This window comes from Pipistrellus hanaki (assembly GCF_964339955.1).
Source record: "Pipistrellus hanaki genome assembly, chromosome: 4".
Taxonomy (NCBI): Eukaryota; Metazoa; Chordata; class Mammalia; order Chiroptera; family Vespertilionidae; genus Pipistrellus; species Pipistrellus hanaki.
The window spans coordinates 96,048,636-96,062,286 of record NC_140506.1 but is presented as its reverse complement, the minus strand read 5'-3'; the positions used below and the strand labels follow the sequence as shown (position 1 = coordinate 96,062,286).

Genomic DNA, 13,651 nt, shown 5'->3' with positions numbered 1-13,651 from the left:
AAAAAAAAAAGAATGAGAGAAGGCAAGGAGATATACAATTTAAGGTTCTTGCTCCTCAGGCCTAACCCTGACCAGTCTGTCCTAATGGCCCTTCCTAAGAAACCTAGCACTGATGCTGGTCTTGCTATACAGTTACTGACCAGTCAATGAAGCTATTAAGAGTCCAGCAAAAGAGTATTTCACTGTCCTGTAGCTGGAGTCATCCCCAAGGAGTCCCAAGAGGAAGGGGCCCTGTCTAATTACCTTTCTCACAAGCCAAGTGGGCAAGCAGGGAGATGGTCTGGATCGTCTTGCCCAGCCCCATTTCATCAGCAAGAATGCCATTAAGCTTCTTCTCATACATAGTAACCAGCCAGTCCAACCCAATATGTTGGTACTCCCGGAGCTGGCCTCGCAGGAGCAAGGGAATTGGTGTCTTCACCTGTCAGGGAAGAGAAGTGTCAAGGTGAACTGAGGCATCTTGTCACTGAGAAACAGAGAAGTCAAGATATGGGAAAGCAGAAGCTAGGGCCTGAGGATACTACCTGGGTAGTAGCCAAGGTGTAACCCTTGGGTTGGAGACTTTCAGCTGCTGCAGCAATGTCAGTAATTTCTTTCTTAGGGCCTCGAGTGGTGGTGGGCCCTGGGGTGGGAGGCCCACTGCCCCCATCTGCCTCACTCTGCTCTTCATCCCGGGCAAGCAAGTATTCCACCCCAAAGTCGTCTTCTTCCTCTTCCTCCTCTTCCTCCTCTGCTTGGCTCTGTGACTGGGACTCCTCAGACTCGTCAGACTCAGATTCCTCTGATTCTGAACTCCCACTTGTTTCTTCCTCCTCGGAATGCTCATCTTCCTCGTCCTCACTCTGCTCCTCAGAAGAGTCTAAAGCACAAGACCAAGGCTTAGTGTTAACCATACCTGCTCCTCCAGTGCCTACCCTCCTCATAACAACACATTTACCTGATTGACTGCTACTATCCTCCTGAGGAGCCTCTTCAGCTTCTATGGCCCCCTCTGGTTCACAGTCAGAGCTGTTAGCATTAACCTCATCTTCCTCTTCCTCTTCACTACTGCCAGAATCTGGGGCAGAGGCATCAGAGGCATAGGCTCCTGCATATCGCTGCAATAGCTCCTCCACAGAGAGCTCACCTGAAGAAAAAAAGAGAGTAAGTGCTTGAATGCATGAGGGAAAGGGAGAAGAGGTCTGAAGGGTGCCAGTTTGTTTTACCTAGATCTCTATAGATACCAATAGGCCCAGGTCCCAGGGAAGGCAAAAAAAATAGCTTACTTTCAGCACCAGCTACTAAAGCCAAGTCCTCAACATGGGCTAGAGCCATGGATGGCACTGCCTTCCATTGGGAAGGATAATATCAATGTGATGAACCTCCCTTTAAGGTGGTGTGTGTGTGTGTGGGTGTGTGTGTGTGAAGGAGGTGGACAGACACTTCTGGCCCACAAAATCATTTGGTCTGGCCCTGCCAAGGTATTAAGGGTGAGATAATTAAATGTTTGATCAAATATAGCAGGCTAATTTCTAAGTTAATAATTTTGTATAGCTCATGAATGTTATAAATATCCAAATGGTCCTTGGGAGAAGAAAGGTTCCCTCCCCACTCCTGCTTTGAGGTTTAGGTAAAACATAACCCAAATCCTTTCACAATAGCTCTTCCCTCCATGAGCTCTCACATTATTTTGTTCAAAATGTCATCATAATTAGTCATCATAATCTATTTATAAGTATTCACTTATAAATCTATCTTTGTCATCAGATCTAGGAGTTCCTCTAGGAAGATAAAACGTCTCTTAGTCATCTCTTATCCCAGCAACTCTGCACAGGAGACACCGAAGTATGGTTCATTAAAATGTCTAGTGAATGTCACCTTCTCGAGCCAACTCGCTCAGCTCCATGGCATGATCCACCTCCCCTTCCAACTGCTCCTCAGCTGCTATGGTATCCTCTTCATCCTCCGCTAGGAAAGAGAATAAAGCCATATCAATAGGGAAGAGACACAGGCACAGTCTAAGTGGAAGCGGTAAGAAAGCCTGAAACATTAGGTCCAAACTATTCAAGGGGAACAGGATAAAGAGAATAAATCTAACCTTCATCCTCATTGGCAGTGAACTCTTCATCGTCCTCATCTGGATGCCAAGGCTGTTTGTTACGCTGTGCAACAGAGGAGGGCGGGGGGGTTACCTATATGTCAAAGGATAAAAAGGAAGAGAGCCTAAGGTTAAAACAGGAGAAAGGCACAATGAGAATATGATGCTACAGAACAATTTCTCTGTGCCATTGAGTGATAGCTGCCACTGGCACAATCCCAGGGCAAGGATGCAATCAAAGGTTTTCTTTCAGCACCAGCTACCAAATCCCAGCCCCACTGCCTGGGGGAGGACCTGTGAAAGTGCTAGATAACAAATATAAGCCCATGCATTCAGACATATGGAGAAACAAAGAAATTAGATCCAAATTACCATCCCAGTTCCAAATCTACAAATCTGTAAGGGAATATGAGGACCATTTCACAGAAGTGGCAAGGGCCAGCATAAGTATTTTTTAAGGTCACAGTAATTTAAAGAGTAGAATACAGTATACTTCCACTACAGCATTAGAATTTCTGCCCATCTCAGATTGCAACTTGCTCCAACCCAGATTCTTCCTTAGTTACCCCCAAATGAGAGCCCAAAAATTACCTTTAAACAGGGAAAACTCCTGAAAACCACAACTAACCTTATAGACCAGAACTCTATCCCTGCTCCTACTCTGAGCCCTCCCCCAACCCTTCTGCCCATACCTTCAACACCTGAGAGGGCTCTTCTTCACCACCATCTTCAGGTTCATCTCTGGTGTCACTATCATGAGATGATGGGGTTCTTGAGGGGCTGGAAGGCCCTCCTAGCAGCTGAGGGGGAAGGGAACGGAGCAGCTCGTCCAGTGGCAATTCTCCCTCACGTTTAAGCAGCTCAATCTCACGCCTCTGCGTCTCTGCGTCATTGCCTTCCTGCTGTTCTTCAACCTCAATCGTCTCCTCATCATCCTCTTCTTCCTCCTCTTGGGGTTGGAAGTCCCCATCTATAGCAGGAGAACAAGGTCACAAAGTCCACGGGGCCCTGCAAGCCATAGGGTGGGTTTTCAGCTCTTGAAAGGGTACATGAGGAGGAGTAACAGAGCCAAAAAGGACACACACCTTCATCATCCAGCTGGGAAACGGGGGGTGGAGGACTAGAGGCAGCTGAGGAAGAGCCAAGACAAGGGGAGGAGCCAGCTTTGCTGGGGGCTACTGGCTGGTTGAGGCTCTGAGATAGAAGGTCTGAGTACTTTTCAGTTTGTCCCACAATGAAGTCCAGGTGCAGGTCCAGAGCTTTTTTGCGCTTTTCCTCCAGCCGGGACTGTTGCTTGAATTGCACCACCTGTCACAAGCATGGCATGGATGGTTCACCAAGATAATCTTTTATTCATGTATTCTTTTTTACGCAAAATTTAGGGAAGTCTCCTATGCTAGGCCCTGGATGGCTTTTTAGGAGGATGAGCTAAGTAGCTCTTCCTTAAGTGGAATGAGGAAAAAGGCATTCCCAGCAGCAGAAAGAGCCATATATTAATGGCCAGAAATGCGCAAAAGAAGGAATAGTTTGCAATGGAAAAGAGAAAAGGAGCTGGTAGAAAACAAAAGACTGAAAATATAAATAGAAGCCATGTAGTGCTTGAGAAACAATGATGTAATAATATATGTGAACAATTTAGTAATGAGAACTTTGATGGTATTTAAGCAGATAACAGGCACAAATACTAAGTTTTAGAAAAAGTATGCTGAATGCCTTGCAAAAGACAGATGGCCTAGAGGAGTCAATAAATCCTATTAATAATCCCTAATCCAATCAAAAATTGGGCAGAGAGGACATATAAATGGCTAGTAATCATCAGAGAAATGCAAATTAAAACCACAATAAGATATCGTCTCACTCCTGTCAGAATGGCTGTCATCAATAAATCAGCAAACAAATGTTGGTGAGGATGCAGAGAATAGGGAACACTCGTGTGCTATCAGTGGGATTGTATAGCCATTGTGGGAAACAGCACGGAAATTCCTCAAAATAATAAAAACAAAGAACCTCAAAAATTAAAAAAAAACTACCATATGACCCATAAGTCAGACTTTTGGGTATATTTCTTAAGAATATTAGTAATTCGCCGAAGCTGGTTTGGCTCAGTGGTAGAGCGTCGGTCTGCAGACTGAAAGGTCCCAGGTTCGATTCCGGTCAAGGGCATGTACATTGGTTGCGGGCACATCCCCGGTAGGGGGTGTGCAAGAGGCAGCTGGTCAATGTTTCTCATCGACGTTTCTAGCTCTCTCTCTCCCTTCCTCTCTGTAAAAAATCAATAAAATAAAATAAAAAAAAAGAAAATTAGTAATTCCAAAATACTAATTCAAAAAGAAAAATGCATCCCTATATTCACTGCAGCATTATTTACAATAGCAAAGGTAGGAAGCAACTTAAGTGTCCATGGAGAGGCAGTGAATAAAGAATATGTGGTACACCCTGCTCGGTGTGCCTCAGTGGTTGAGCAATGAACCATACACTGAGAGGTCACCAGTTTGATTCCTGGTCAGAACACATGGCCTGGTTTCGATTCCCTGATTTGGGGCATGCACGAGGTAGATGACCAATGTCTCTCTCTCTCTCTCTCTCTCTCTTTCTCTCCCCCCCTTTCTGAAATCAATAAAAACATTAAAAAAAAAAAAAAAAAAAAGATGTGGTACAGTCCTCGCCAGATAGAGCATCATCCCAATATGCTAAGATTGCAGATTCAATCCCAGGGCAGAACACATACAAAAATAAATCAACCAATAAATGCATAAGTACACAAAACAACAAATCAGTATTTCTCTCTTGAAAAAAAAAATAGATGTGGTACATGTATTCAATGTATGTTTTACTCAGCCATAAAAAAGAATGCAATCTTGCCATTTGTGACAACATGGATGGAAAGAGACTGAATGAATTGAAACTGAAAAATACAAATATCATATGATTTCCACTTGTATGTGGAATCTAAAAAAATAAGTGAACAGATAAAACAGAAACAACACTCATAAATACAGGGAACAAACTGATAGTTGCCAGAAATTGAGGAGATTGGGGGGCTGGGTGATAAAGGTGAAGGATTAAGTACAAAAGGGCAGTTAGAAATAGTCATGGGAATGTAAAGTATAGCATTAGGGAAATGGCCAATAATATTGTAATAACTATGTATGGTGTCAAAGGTGCTGGACTTAACAGAGGGTCACTTCGTAAGTTACATAGATGTCTGACCACTATATTGCATACCTGAAACCAATATAATATTAAATGTCAGCTGTAATTAAAAACAAAAATTTAAAACGATCCCCAAAGGCAGGGCCTATTTTCCACTGTATTTCTTTCTTTTTAATAACACTTAATAAAAGAAAGATCTAATGTACAATAGAAATGTCATCAGAATTGCTAGAAATCAAAATACTCACTGTCTCACAGAGTTTTGATCATTTCTGCTACCACACTACCCACCAATCAAACCTAAGACATCTACCTGTCCCAATCCCTGCTGCCTACCTTCTCCACATTGCTCCAGAACTGCCTGACATCTTTGGCCATGGTGGAGGCAATTCGGCGCAGCTTAGCCTGCTCCTCCCTCCGGGCCCGTTCCTCTTTCTGCCGTTGTTCCTCATGGTGCCGGATCACCATTCGCACTACCTGTGGAAACGAGGAAACAGCATAAAAACACTCCATGGCCAGACCCGACTTTTCCTCAAGTCAAAAGCAAAGAAAATAATCAAGGCCAAAAAACCTGGGAAGCCAGCTTGCCTTCTGAGACTTGGCATTAATAAGCATCCTACACTGGTCTGTTTAGTTTCCCTCCAATCAACCTACCCAACAAACAAACAAACAAACAAACAAAGAGCAAACCTGAAAAAGAAATGGAAAGTAGACCCAGTTGGGAGACATACCTTACGGGCCACACCCCGTTTCCAACGGCGCTCCTGAGCGAAGTCAGCAGAGAGCCACTGCATCTCCTCACACAGATAGTCCCAGTGGCCTTTGGGGCGGGGAGGCTCGGGTACCTTAGGCAGCCTCTTCAGTGACCAGAAACCCTCCTTCCGAAGCTCAGCAATCCGAGTCTCAATCTCAGCCTCCTATTGAGGGAGAGCTAGATCAATCAAGTTACTGGACATATACTTCACCCTCATGACTATGCTGAACGCCTGAGCACAGACTATACACAGAAACTGACTGGACTGAATGTTTTATGCTGTCTTAAGTCCACATCTCAATCCTACAAGTAGGTATTATGCCATCTTCAAATAATTAAAGTAACCATCAGGCAGATTATGTAATTTACTTTAGATCACATACCTAGGAAGTATTAACAAGCTGAGAATTAAAAATATGTCTAATGACTCCAAACATCAAATTGAATGCTCTTTCCATTATTTTACACAATCTCCACTCCCCATGAATATAGGCACGACTTCAGAAAACATATCCCAAGGGTACTTCCAGAGAAGCTGGGAGTACACGTTTCTGTACTGGCTCTAGATATAAGGGTTCTTCTCACGGTAGAATTCTGCTTATGCAGGAGCATGTTCACGATGACAAGTATACTATAAAGCCAAATTTACACAATCTCGTTTGTTTTAAATACTATTTTTAGAAAAATATATTTTTGTGAAAACACTGAAAAGTTATACACCAAAAAAATGAAGTGCTTACCACAATAAAAAATAATTTTGCTGCCCTAGTCTGTTTGGCTCAGTGAGTAGAGTGTTGGCTTGCGAACCAAAGGGTCCGGTTTCGATTCCCGGACATGTACCTCGGTTGCAGGCTCTTCCCCGGCCTGGGCCCTAGTCAGGGCTCGTGCAGGAGGCAACCAATCAATGTGTTTCTCTCACATTGATGTTTCTGTCTTTCCCTCTCTTCCACTCTACCTAAAAATCAATGAAAAAATATCCTCAGGTGAGGATTAACGAAGAAAAACCCCACAAAAAACAAAAACATTGTTTCTACATGATTATACAAGGTGGAGCAAGAGTAGATTTACAATTGTAAGTATGTGAAACATTTTATTCTTGTATTATTATTTACTGTAATATTTTACATATGAACTGTGACCATATTTTGCCCCACCCTGTATTTCATAAAGGATAAAAAAACATTTTAATTTTTTTCATTTAAGAGACATGATTTAAAAACTGAAGACAACTGCTCTCATTAGTCTTATGCTCTCCTGACAAAAACTAATCCAGAGGAAATAATAGCCAGACATGAATCATGAAACTGATGAAGAAAATACCAGGAAAAACATGAGCATTTAGACCAATGGTTCTCAAATTTGAGCATGCATGAGAATCATCTGAAGTACTTTTAAGGACAGATTGCGGGCCCCACCCTTTAGTTTGAATGGGTAGGAAAGAGAGGAGTAAGAATGCATATCTAACGATTCTCCAGGTGGTGCGAGGCTGCAGGCCCAGGACCACACTCACCACTAGGTAAATAAGCAGCAGCAACCAGCAAATCTTAAGTGCCTCACAGCTTACAAAGCACTTTGATGTCTTTAATGTTATGTCCTAACAGCCTATAGATTACTAGTAACCCAGTGCACGAAATTCATGCACATTAAAAGGGGATTAATTAGAGGAAATAATTGCCCTTTCTCTATAATAGAAGTGTCAGAGATGAAAGAAAATTAGTGAAATGTATATAAAAACCTTCCTCCTGTCAGAGCCTGGGGCACACCACAGGACCCAGAAAAAATGAAAGAAAATCCCCACCCACCCACATGCACCTCAAAATCGCGTTGAGACCCAGACACGGTCGGCCTTCCCCCACTGGTCTAGATCCAGACCCGGCCAGTCCCGCCCTTGTCAAGCCCTGCCAGGCAGGGGTTGTAGCCTCAGATTCCCTGGCCCGGTAACAGAATGGGAGGCATGGCCTGAGGTCCCCCAGCCCAGACTGAGCATGCCGAGGTCCTCCGTCAAGCCCCGCCAGGTGGGGGACACGGCCTGAGATCCCTTGTCAAGCCCTGCTGGGTGGGGGGCATGGCCTGAGGTCTCCCATCAAGCCCCGCCAGGGACCTCAGGTCCCTGGCCCAGCACCAGGAGGGGGACACAGTCTCAGGACTCCATCAAGCCCTGCTGGGCAGGGGCGCAGCCTGAGTTCCCCCAAACCAGCACTGGGGGTGCACTTTGAGGTCCCACATCAAGCCCCACTGGGTGGGGGGGGGGGCACAGCCTGAAGTTCCCTGTCAAGCCCCACTGGGCTAGGGGTGCAGCCTGGTGCCAGGAAGGGGGGCGTGGCTTGAAATACCCTGTCAAGCCCTGCTGGGTGGGGGAGGGCATAGCCTCAGGTCCCTGCTGATTGCTTGTTAAGGCTCCTTAGGGGAACTTGACCTCATCTGTGGGTACAGCCATCTTTGGATGGAGTGATGGTCAATTGGCATATTCCCTTTTTATTAGATAGGATTATACCAGATCTAATTCATAGAAAAGGAAATGAGGCTCAGATTTCAAAAGACTAGCTCAAGATCACGTAAGTTAAGACAAAATTTACACATAATGAGAAAAGTAATGTAAAATATCCATGGAACATAGCAGTTCAGGGAAGAAAATTATCAAGAATCCTCATGAGCCCTCCCAATACATACATGCTTGGCCTGCTCTGCGATCTCAGCATGGCTCTTCTCCCACTTTGGGCCCTTGTTAGCCAAGTCAGCGGCCTGCAGTAAGCTGAGCCCCTCCAGGGACACGGTGGCACCATCTGGGGGCCCTGGAGGTCCATCCAGAGAGGAATCTTGAGCTATATGCTGGGGGGAGATGCCACCTGCCCCACTAGAGGCTGGGGAACTGGATGAGGCAGGGGACACAGGATTGCTGCCTGTCATGCCGTCCGACACCATCTAGAAAAGGAAAAATGAAGATAAAATGAATGCTTAAAACTGTACTGGGAGTTTGTAGTACATTAGTTCACTCTATCTTTACAAGAAAAAAGCTCTGAAGTAACTATCAACCTCATCTTATAAACACAAACCTATGTGGTAAAGTTTTAAGGTGTTCAAGAAGACAGACCAAGCTTATAATAGAAGTCTGGCATGCAAGAGTTATAGTCTGATGGTGTTAAAGAATACTATAAACTACTCTTTCATAGCTATTGTATTCAAGAATACTATAGCAGATGACTTCAAATTTTAATGAACTTTTCAGGACCTCAATAATTTCACTTACACAAATAAATCCCTATTTTCCCATCAAGTATAGCAGAGTCACCTATGCAAATAAATTTGAGCTACCACCAAATTCAAAAGGCTTCAAAAAAACAAAAACAAAAAACACAAGATCATCTAAACCTCTTTATTACCAGTCTTGGTAGTTTCCTTTACTGGTGAGGTGTAAGGGGAAAGGGATGGGGGGTTGGTCACTGTCTTCACACATACACCTATTATTTTAAAAGGTCTTGCACAAGCAATATGAAGTAGAGAACAAAGTCCTACTTAAATGTGGATTGTAAGAGAACTCATTAAATTCACTCCAGCACACAAGCTTCAGTGTGCTACTTACATTCCTACTCAGCTAAATGACAAAAGATTATGTCACAAAATTTCCCAGCTGCTCAGGAAAATTATAAATATCAAATCCATAACCATCAAAAGCCTACTACAAACAAACCTAGGTCAGACTAGTTTAAAAAGCCATGATTTCCCCCCCACACACACTCTTAACTTCCTTGGTATGGCAAAGAAGTGAACACTACACATACACACCACCAATAACGCTTAAATTATTCCAGTTTCGAGAAAGAAATAGCTATTTGCAAAGCAGACAGTCTTGGGAGCATAATGTCCTAACCTCCATTTCCAACCTGGCCTAATTCAACCTTTTTCAGGTGACAAGGAGTTTCTAGACTCTCAGTGACCAATGATACACTAATATCAAGTACAATGTAAGTAGCCAACAGGTTTACCAGTCTACCTGAAGATTCTCCTATCTCAGTATTAAGGTAGCCAGAATCATAGACATATGGCTAAGTCCTGCTCTTCTGCCTCAGAGCCAGCAGCCCACGAAGCAGAAGCAGAGAAGGAACCCTCGCCACTTTCAAACCTGTGTCTGTAGGACTGGGAGTTGAGGGTGAGCAGGGGAGGGGCTGCTCTGCATGGTCCCACTCCCAGGCTCCTCTTTGGATGCCTGAAGTACGACTGGGTCGTTGTCACCACTGCTGCTGGCCGAGGGGTTGGCGTCCGGCTGCAGGGCATGCTGGGAGCTGGCCTCATTCTGGGCCACAGGCCACCGGGACCCGCCTTCCAGGGCCCGGGGCCCACTAGGGCGTCCCAGCCTCCGCTCAGGTCCACTGGCCTCTGGAGCACCTAAAGTAGGGTAGAAAGGAGTAGAAATGGGATTTTTAAAATATTAAAGAATCTTTTAAATAACCAAAGATAACATTAAAAAGATTAAATAAACAGTTTATAGCCTGCATTTCTTGAGCATCTACTATATGTTGGATACTTCACTTTGTACTTGATGTATTCTATACCCTCATATCTACCTTATGAACCAGGTACTTTTCATTTCATAATTATTTACTTAGTTCCTTCTACATACTAAGGATAGAGCCATGCAGAAAAAATCCTGCCGTAAATGGAGCTTACATTCTAATATTTTCTCTATTTAAAGTTAGAAAGAAATCAGGATACAGAGGCACCAAATGACTTGTGTAAGGTCACAATAAGGAAGTGGTTGGAGGACTTAAACTTAGGTAGTCTAATGCCAAAACCATGGAGGACATGCAATTCTTGGTAGAGCCAGAGTGATCAAATCTTTCCCTATCCACAGTCCCAGGTCTGTGGTTTCGATGTTATCATCAACCTAGAAGTATTAAGCTATAATTCTCCCATTATCTCAAACATCTCTCTCATTAGCATCAGTATACAAAATGGTATCTGAACACTTACCTGTGTGAGCTGAGACCACACCCCCTGTGAAAGTCTGTACTTCCACGGTGCCGCCGTACTGAGGGGAATCACAACTGAAACAGAAGAAAACAGCAGTGAGGAATTAATCCACATTTACCAACATCCATCCAAGCCTTCTTTACACCAACTTTTGAAGCTTTTAAATATACCCAAATCAGTGCAAAGGCTGAAAGCATTAGGAAAAGCTCAAATTTTAGAAAAATCAAAGCAAATCCAAATTCTGACTAGTCAGAAGAGAAGGGAAGCAAAAAAAAAAAAAAGTTGAAAAGCCCAAGGGTAAAAGGTTCCAACTGAATGGAGGGCAAACAACAAAGAAAAAAAACTTGTCACATCTAGAAGCTCAAAAAGGTGCTAGGTGCCTGGCAGCCTGCTCTCCTTGCCAGTGAGAGCAGAACACTGTCACAGGAGAACAGGGCAGGGCCCCCTGACTCCCATACCTGTACTAGGAGACACCTCCTCCGGGCAGGGCCCCCTGACTCCCATACCTGCACTAGGAGACACTTCCCAAAACACAAGAACTACAGCAGGAAACATGAGAGGAACAATCATAAGCGAAGAAGGCCGCATAGCAAAGAAACATGGGCCGGAAACAGGCGGGTAAATCCACAAGGCCCGGAAGCGTTTCCCCAGTGTTTAAGGAAATTCCTTAACCACGGTGCTGCTGCCTTTGATTCACCCCCTCCTCCACAACAGTCACAGGACCCGAGCTAACTGGAATACAAGAAGCTCGCTAGAAGGCTCAACCCGAGGCTTCGTTACCGGCTCACACCCCTCCCAACAGTCTAACCCAGCATGACCCCTGACCTCTACCCCAAGTCGCCACTAGCCCTGAGGTAGCCCCGCCCCCTCCTGAACTAACACCCCACCCAACATGCGCGAGTGGGGGAGGGGCCCGCGCGTGCGCGGCTGGAGGCGGAGAGAGCCGGCTGCGCGCATCGCCCGGGGGCTCCCGCCAGAACCCAAGCCCACGCACACAAGGGTCGCAGGGCTGGGTAGCCTCGCATCCCTGCCCGTCCGGGAGCCCCCACCACCAGACCGCGAAAGGCTGAGATAAAGAAGGATTCGAGCAGCCAGATCCTGGTCCCTGACTGGATATGGTGGGCGCACGCCCCCACTACTCATCCCACGCCCCCCTTCCTCTTCCCGCGCGCCCCTGAGAGGGGCCGGGGTTGGTGGGCGGGCAGGAGCACACCTGGGTCCGTCCTCTCAGGGCTCGCTCGCTCGCTCAGGCACGCGTGCGCAGACGGGCGGGAAGGGAGAAGAGACGCGCCCAGGCCCGGTGCCGACCGGCCTGGCCCCCTCAGCCTGTCTCTCTATGGGCGCGCGCCGACAGCCTCGCGTACCGGCCCCGGGGCCCCGGCCGAAGGTGCGCGCGCAGCACCCCGGGAAGGAGGGAGGGAAGGCGGTGGCGGAAAGATGCGCGCGCAGTCACCCGTCAGGGGAGGGGGAACTGTGGAGCGTCCGCCATCTTGTCTCCCTCTCCTTACCTGCGTCCTCGGGGGCGTACGCACCACCCCCCTCCCGCAGCAGAGGAGGGGGGAGGACCCCCTCTTGGTCGCCGCCTTCGCGGCCTTTAAATTCCCCTGGGGCCTGCGACTACTGCCACCGCCTTGCTTCCACTGCCTCCTCTCACACCACAAAGATGCGGACGGTGGGTGGGAAAAATGAGACGGTAGCCCCTGCGAACCGCCGCCGCCGCCGCCGTTTCCGAGGCCTCACCAAAATGGCCGCTGCCGTCTCGGCCGCCACCACCTGCACCAGCACCACCACAGCTATCGCTACCGCCGGCGCGGCCCGTCCTCTCGCGAGAGACGGTAACTGGAGGTTGGAAACGCGGAGAGGCTCGCGTGCGCTTAGCGTAGGGCGCTGTCCGAAGCGCAAAGCAGCCTGGGAGGTGTAGTCAGCCTGGAGGCTCCGCGCTTGCCCCGCGGCAGAATGTCTACCCTCCCTCACTGAAGCTGCCATGGGCTGCATTGCGGCTGCCAAGTCGAACCGGTTCCCCCCTTTTAATAGATTACCCAGAAAGCTGAACCAATCTGTCAGGTACTTTCAACAAGTTAACAGTAGAGCCTGGGTCTCCGGATTCCCTCTGCAATCCACTTATCATAGAGCTCCTTCGTTTTCAGTCGAAGTCACAAGGATGCTCACACTCACAAATTACACCACCTGCCTGGCACATGGTTGTGGGTTCGATTCCCAGTAGGGGGCATGTAGGGGGCAGCTAATTTATGATTCTCTCACATCATGATATTTCTATCTCCCTCTTCCTCTCTCTGAAATCAATTAAATATATATTTTTAATTGCACCACCTAAACTCCACCCTAGGAGTCAGGTTAGTAAGCCCTGATAAAACTCTCATCTTCTCTTCATCTACTTAGGTTAGCTCTTCCCTGTTCAAATGTTGATCATTCTCTCTGTGTCATTGACTTGAAGTCCTATTTTACTTACAACAAAAACCAGGGGATGAAAAGTCAAAAACCTAAAAGGGCCAGGAAGTACTGTAAATAAGGTGAAGAGACGCTATGGAGGAATGTGAAGAACAGGAGAGCATATACTCTATCTTAAAGAACAGCCACCGTTAAAACCACTATGCTAGTGATCCTATAGGAATGTGGGGCAAAATACAAGTAAGCATCAGGTTAAGCACACAGGTTTCTAGTTTGCTACCTCAGGCCTC

The 13,651-nt window shown here is 46.3% G+C and overlaps 1 protein-coding gene across 2 annotated transcripts in view; it reads right to left on the bottom strand.

Moving 5' to 3' along the window:
• The window catches only part of SRCAP (Snf2 related CREBBP activator protein), a 37,901-nt gene extending 25,365 nt beyond the window's left edge, over positions 1–12,536 (bottom strand). The window contains exons 1-13 of one of the 2 annotated variants that reach the window (XM_084882994.1): positions 12,461–12,536; positions 10,953–11,026; positions 10,105–10,367; positions 8,655–8,906; positions 5,962–6,147; positions 5,567–5,707; positions 3,163–3,385; positions 2,770–3,047; positions 2,078–2,171; positions 1,858–1,947; positions 938–1,126; positions 525–859; positions 244–421 (exon numbers count right to left, since the gene is read on the bottom strand). In XM_084882994.1, coding sequence (XP_084739120.1) covers positions 244–421; positions 525–859; positions 938–1,126; positions 1,858–1,947; positions 2,078–2,171; positions 2,770–3,047; positions 3,163–3,385; positions 5,567–5,707; positions 5,962–6,147; positions 8,655–8,906; positions 10,105–10,158 — 2,020 coding nt within the window. In that variant the 5' untranslated portion in view covers positions 10,159–10,367; positions 10,953–11,026; positions 12,461–12,536. Of the gene's footprint in view, positions 1–243; positions 422–524; positions 860–937; positions 1,127–1,857; positions 1,948–2,077; positions 2,172–2,769; positions 3,048–3,162; positions 3,386–5,566; positions 5,708–5,961; positions 6,148–8,654; positions 8,907–10,104; positions 10,368–10,952; positions 11,027–12,165; positions 12,359–12,460 lie in introns of those variants that run through there. The other variant, XM_084882993.1, reaches the window with a different exon arrangement.
• Positions 12,537–13,651: the final 1,115 nt, after the last annotated feature.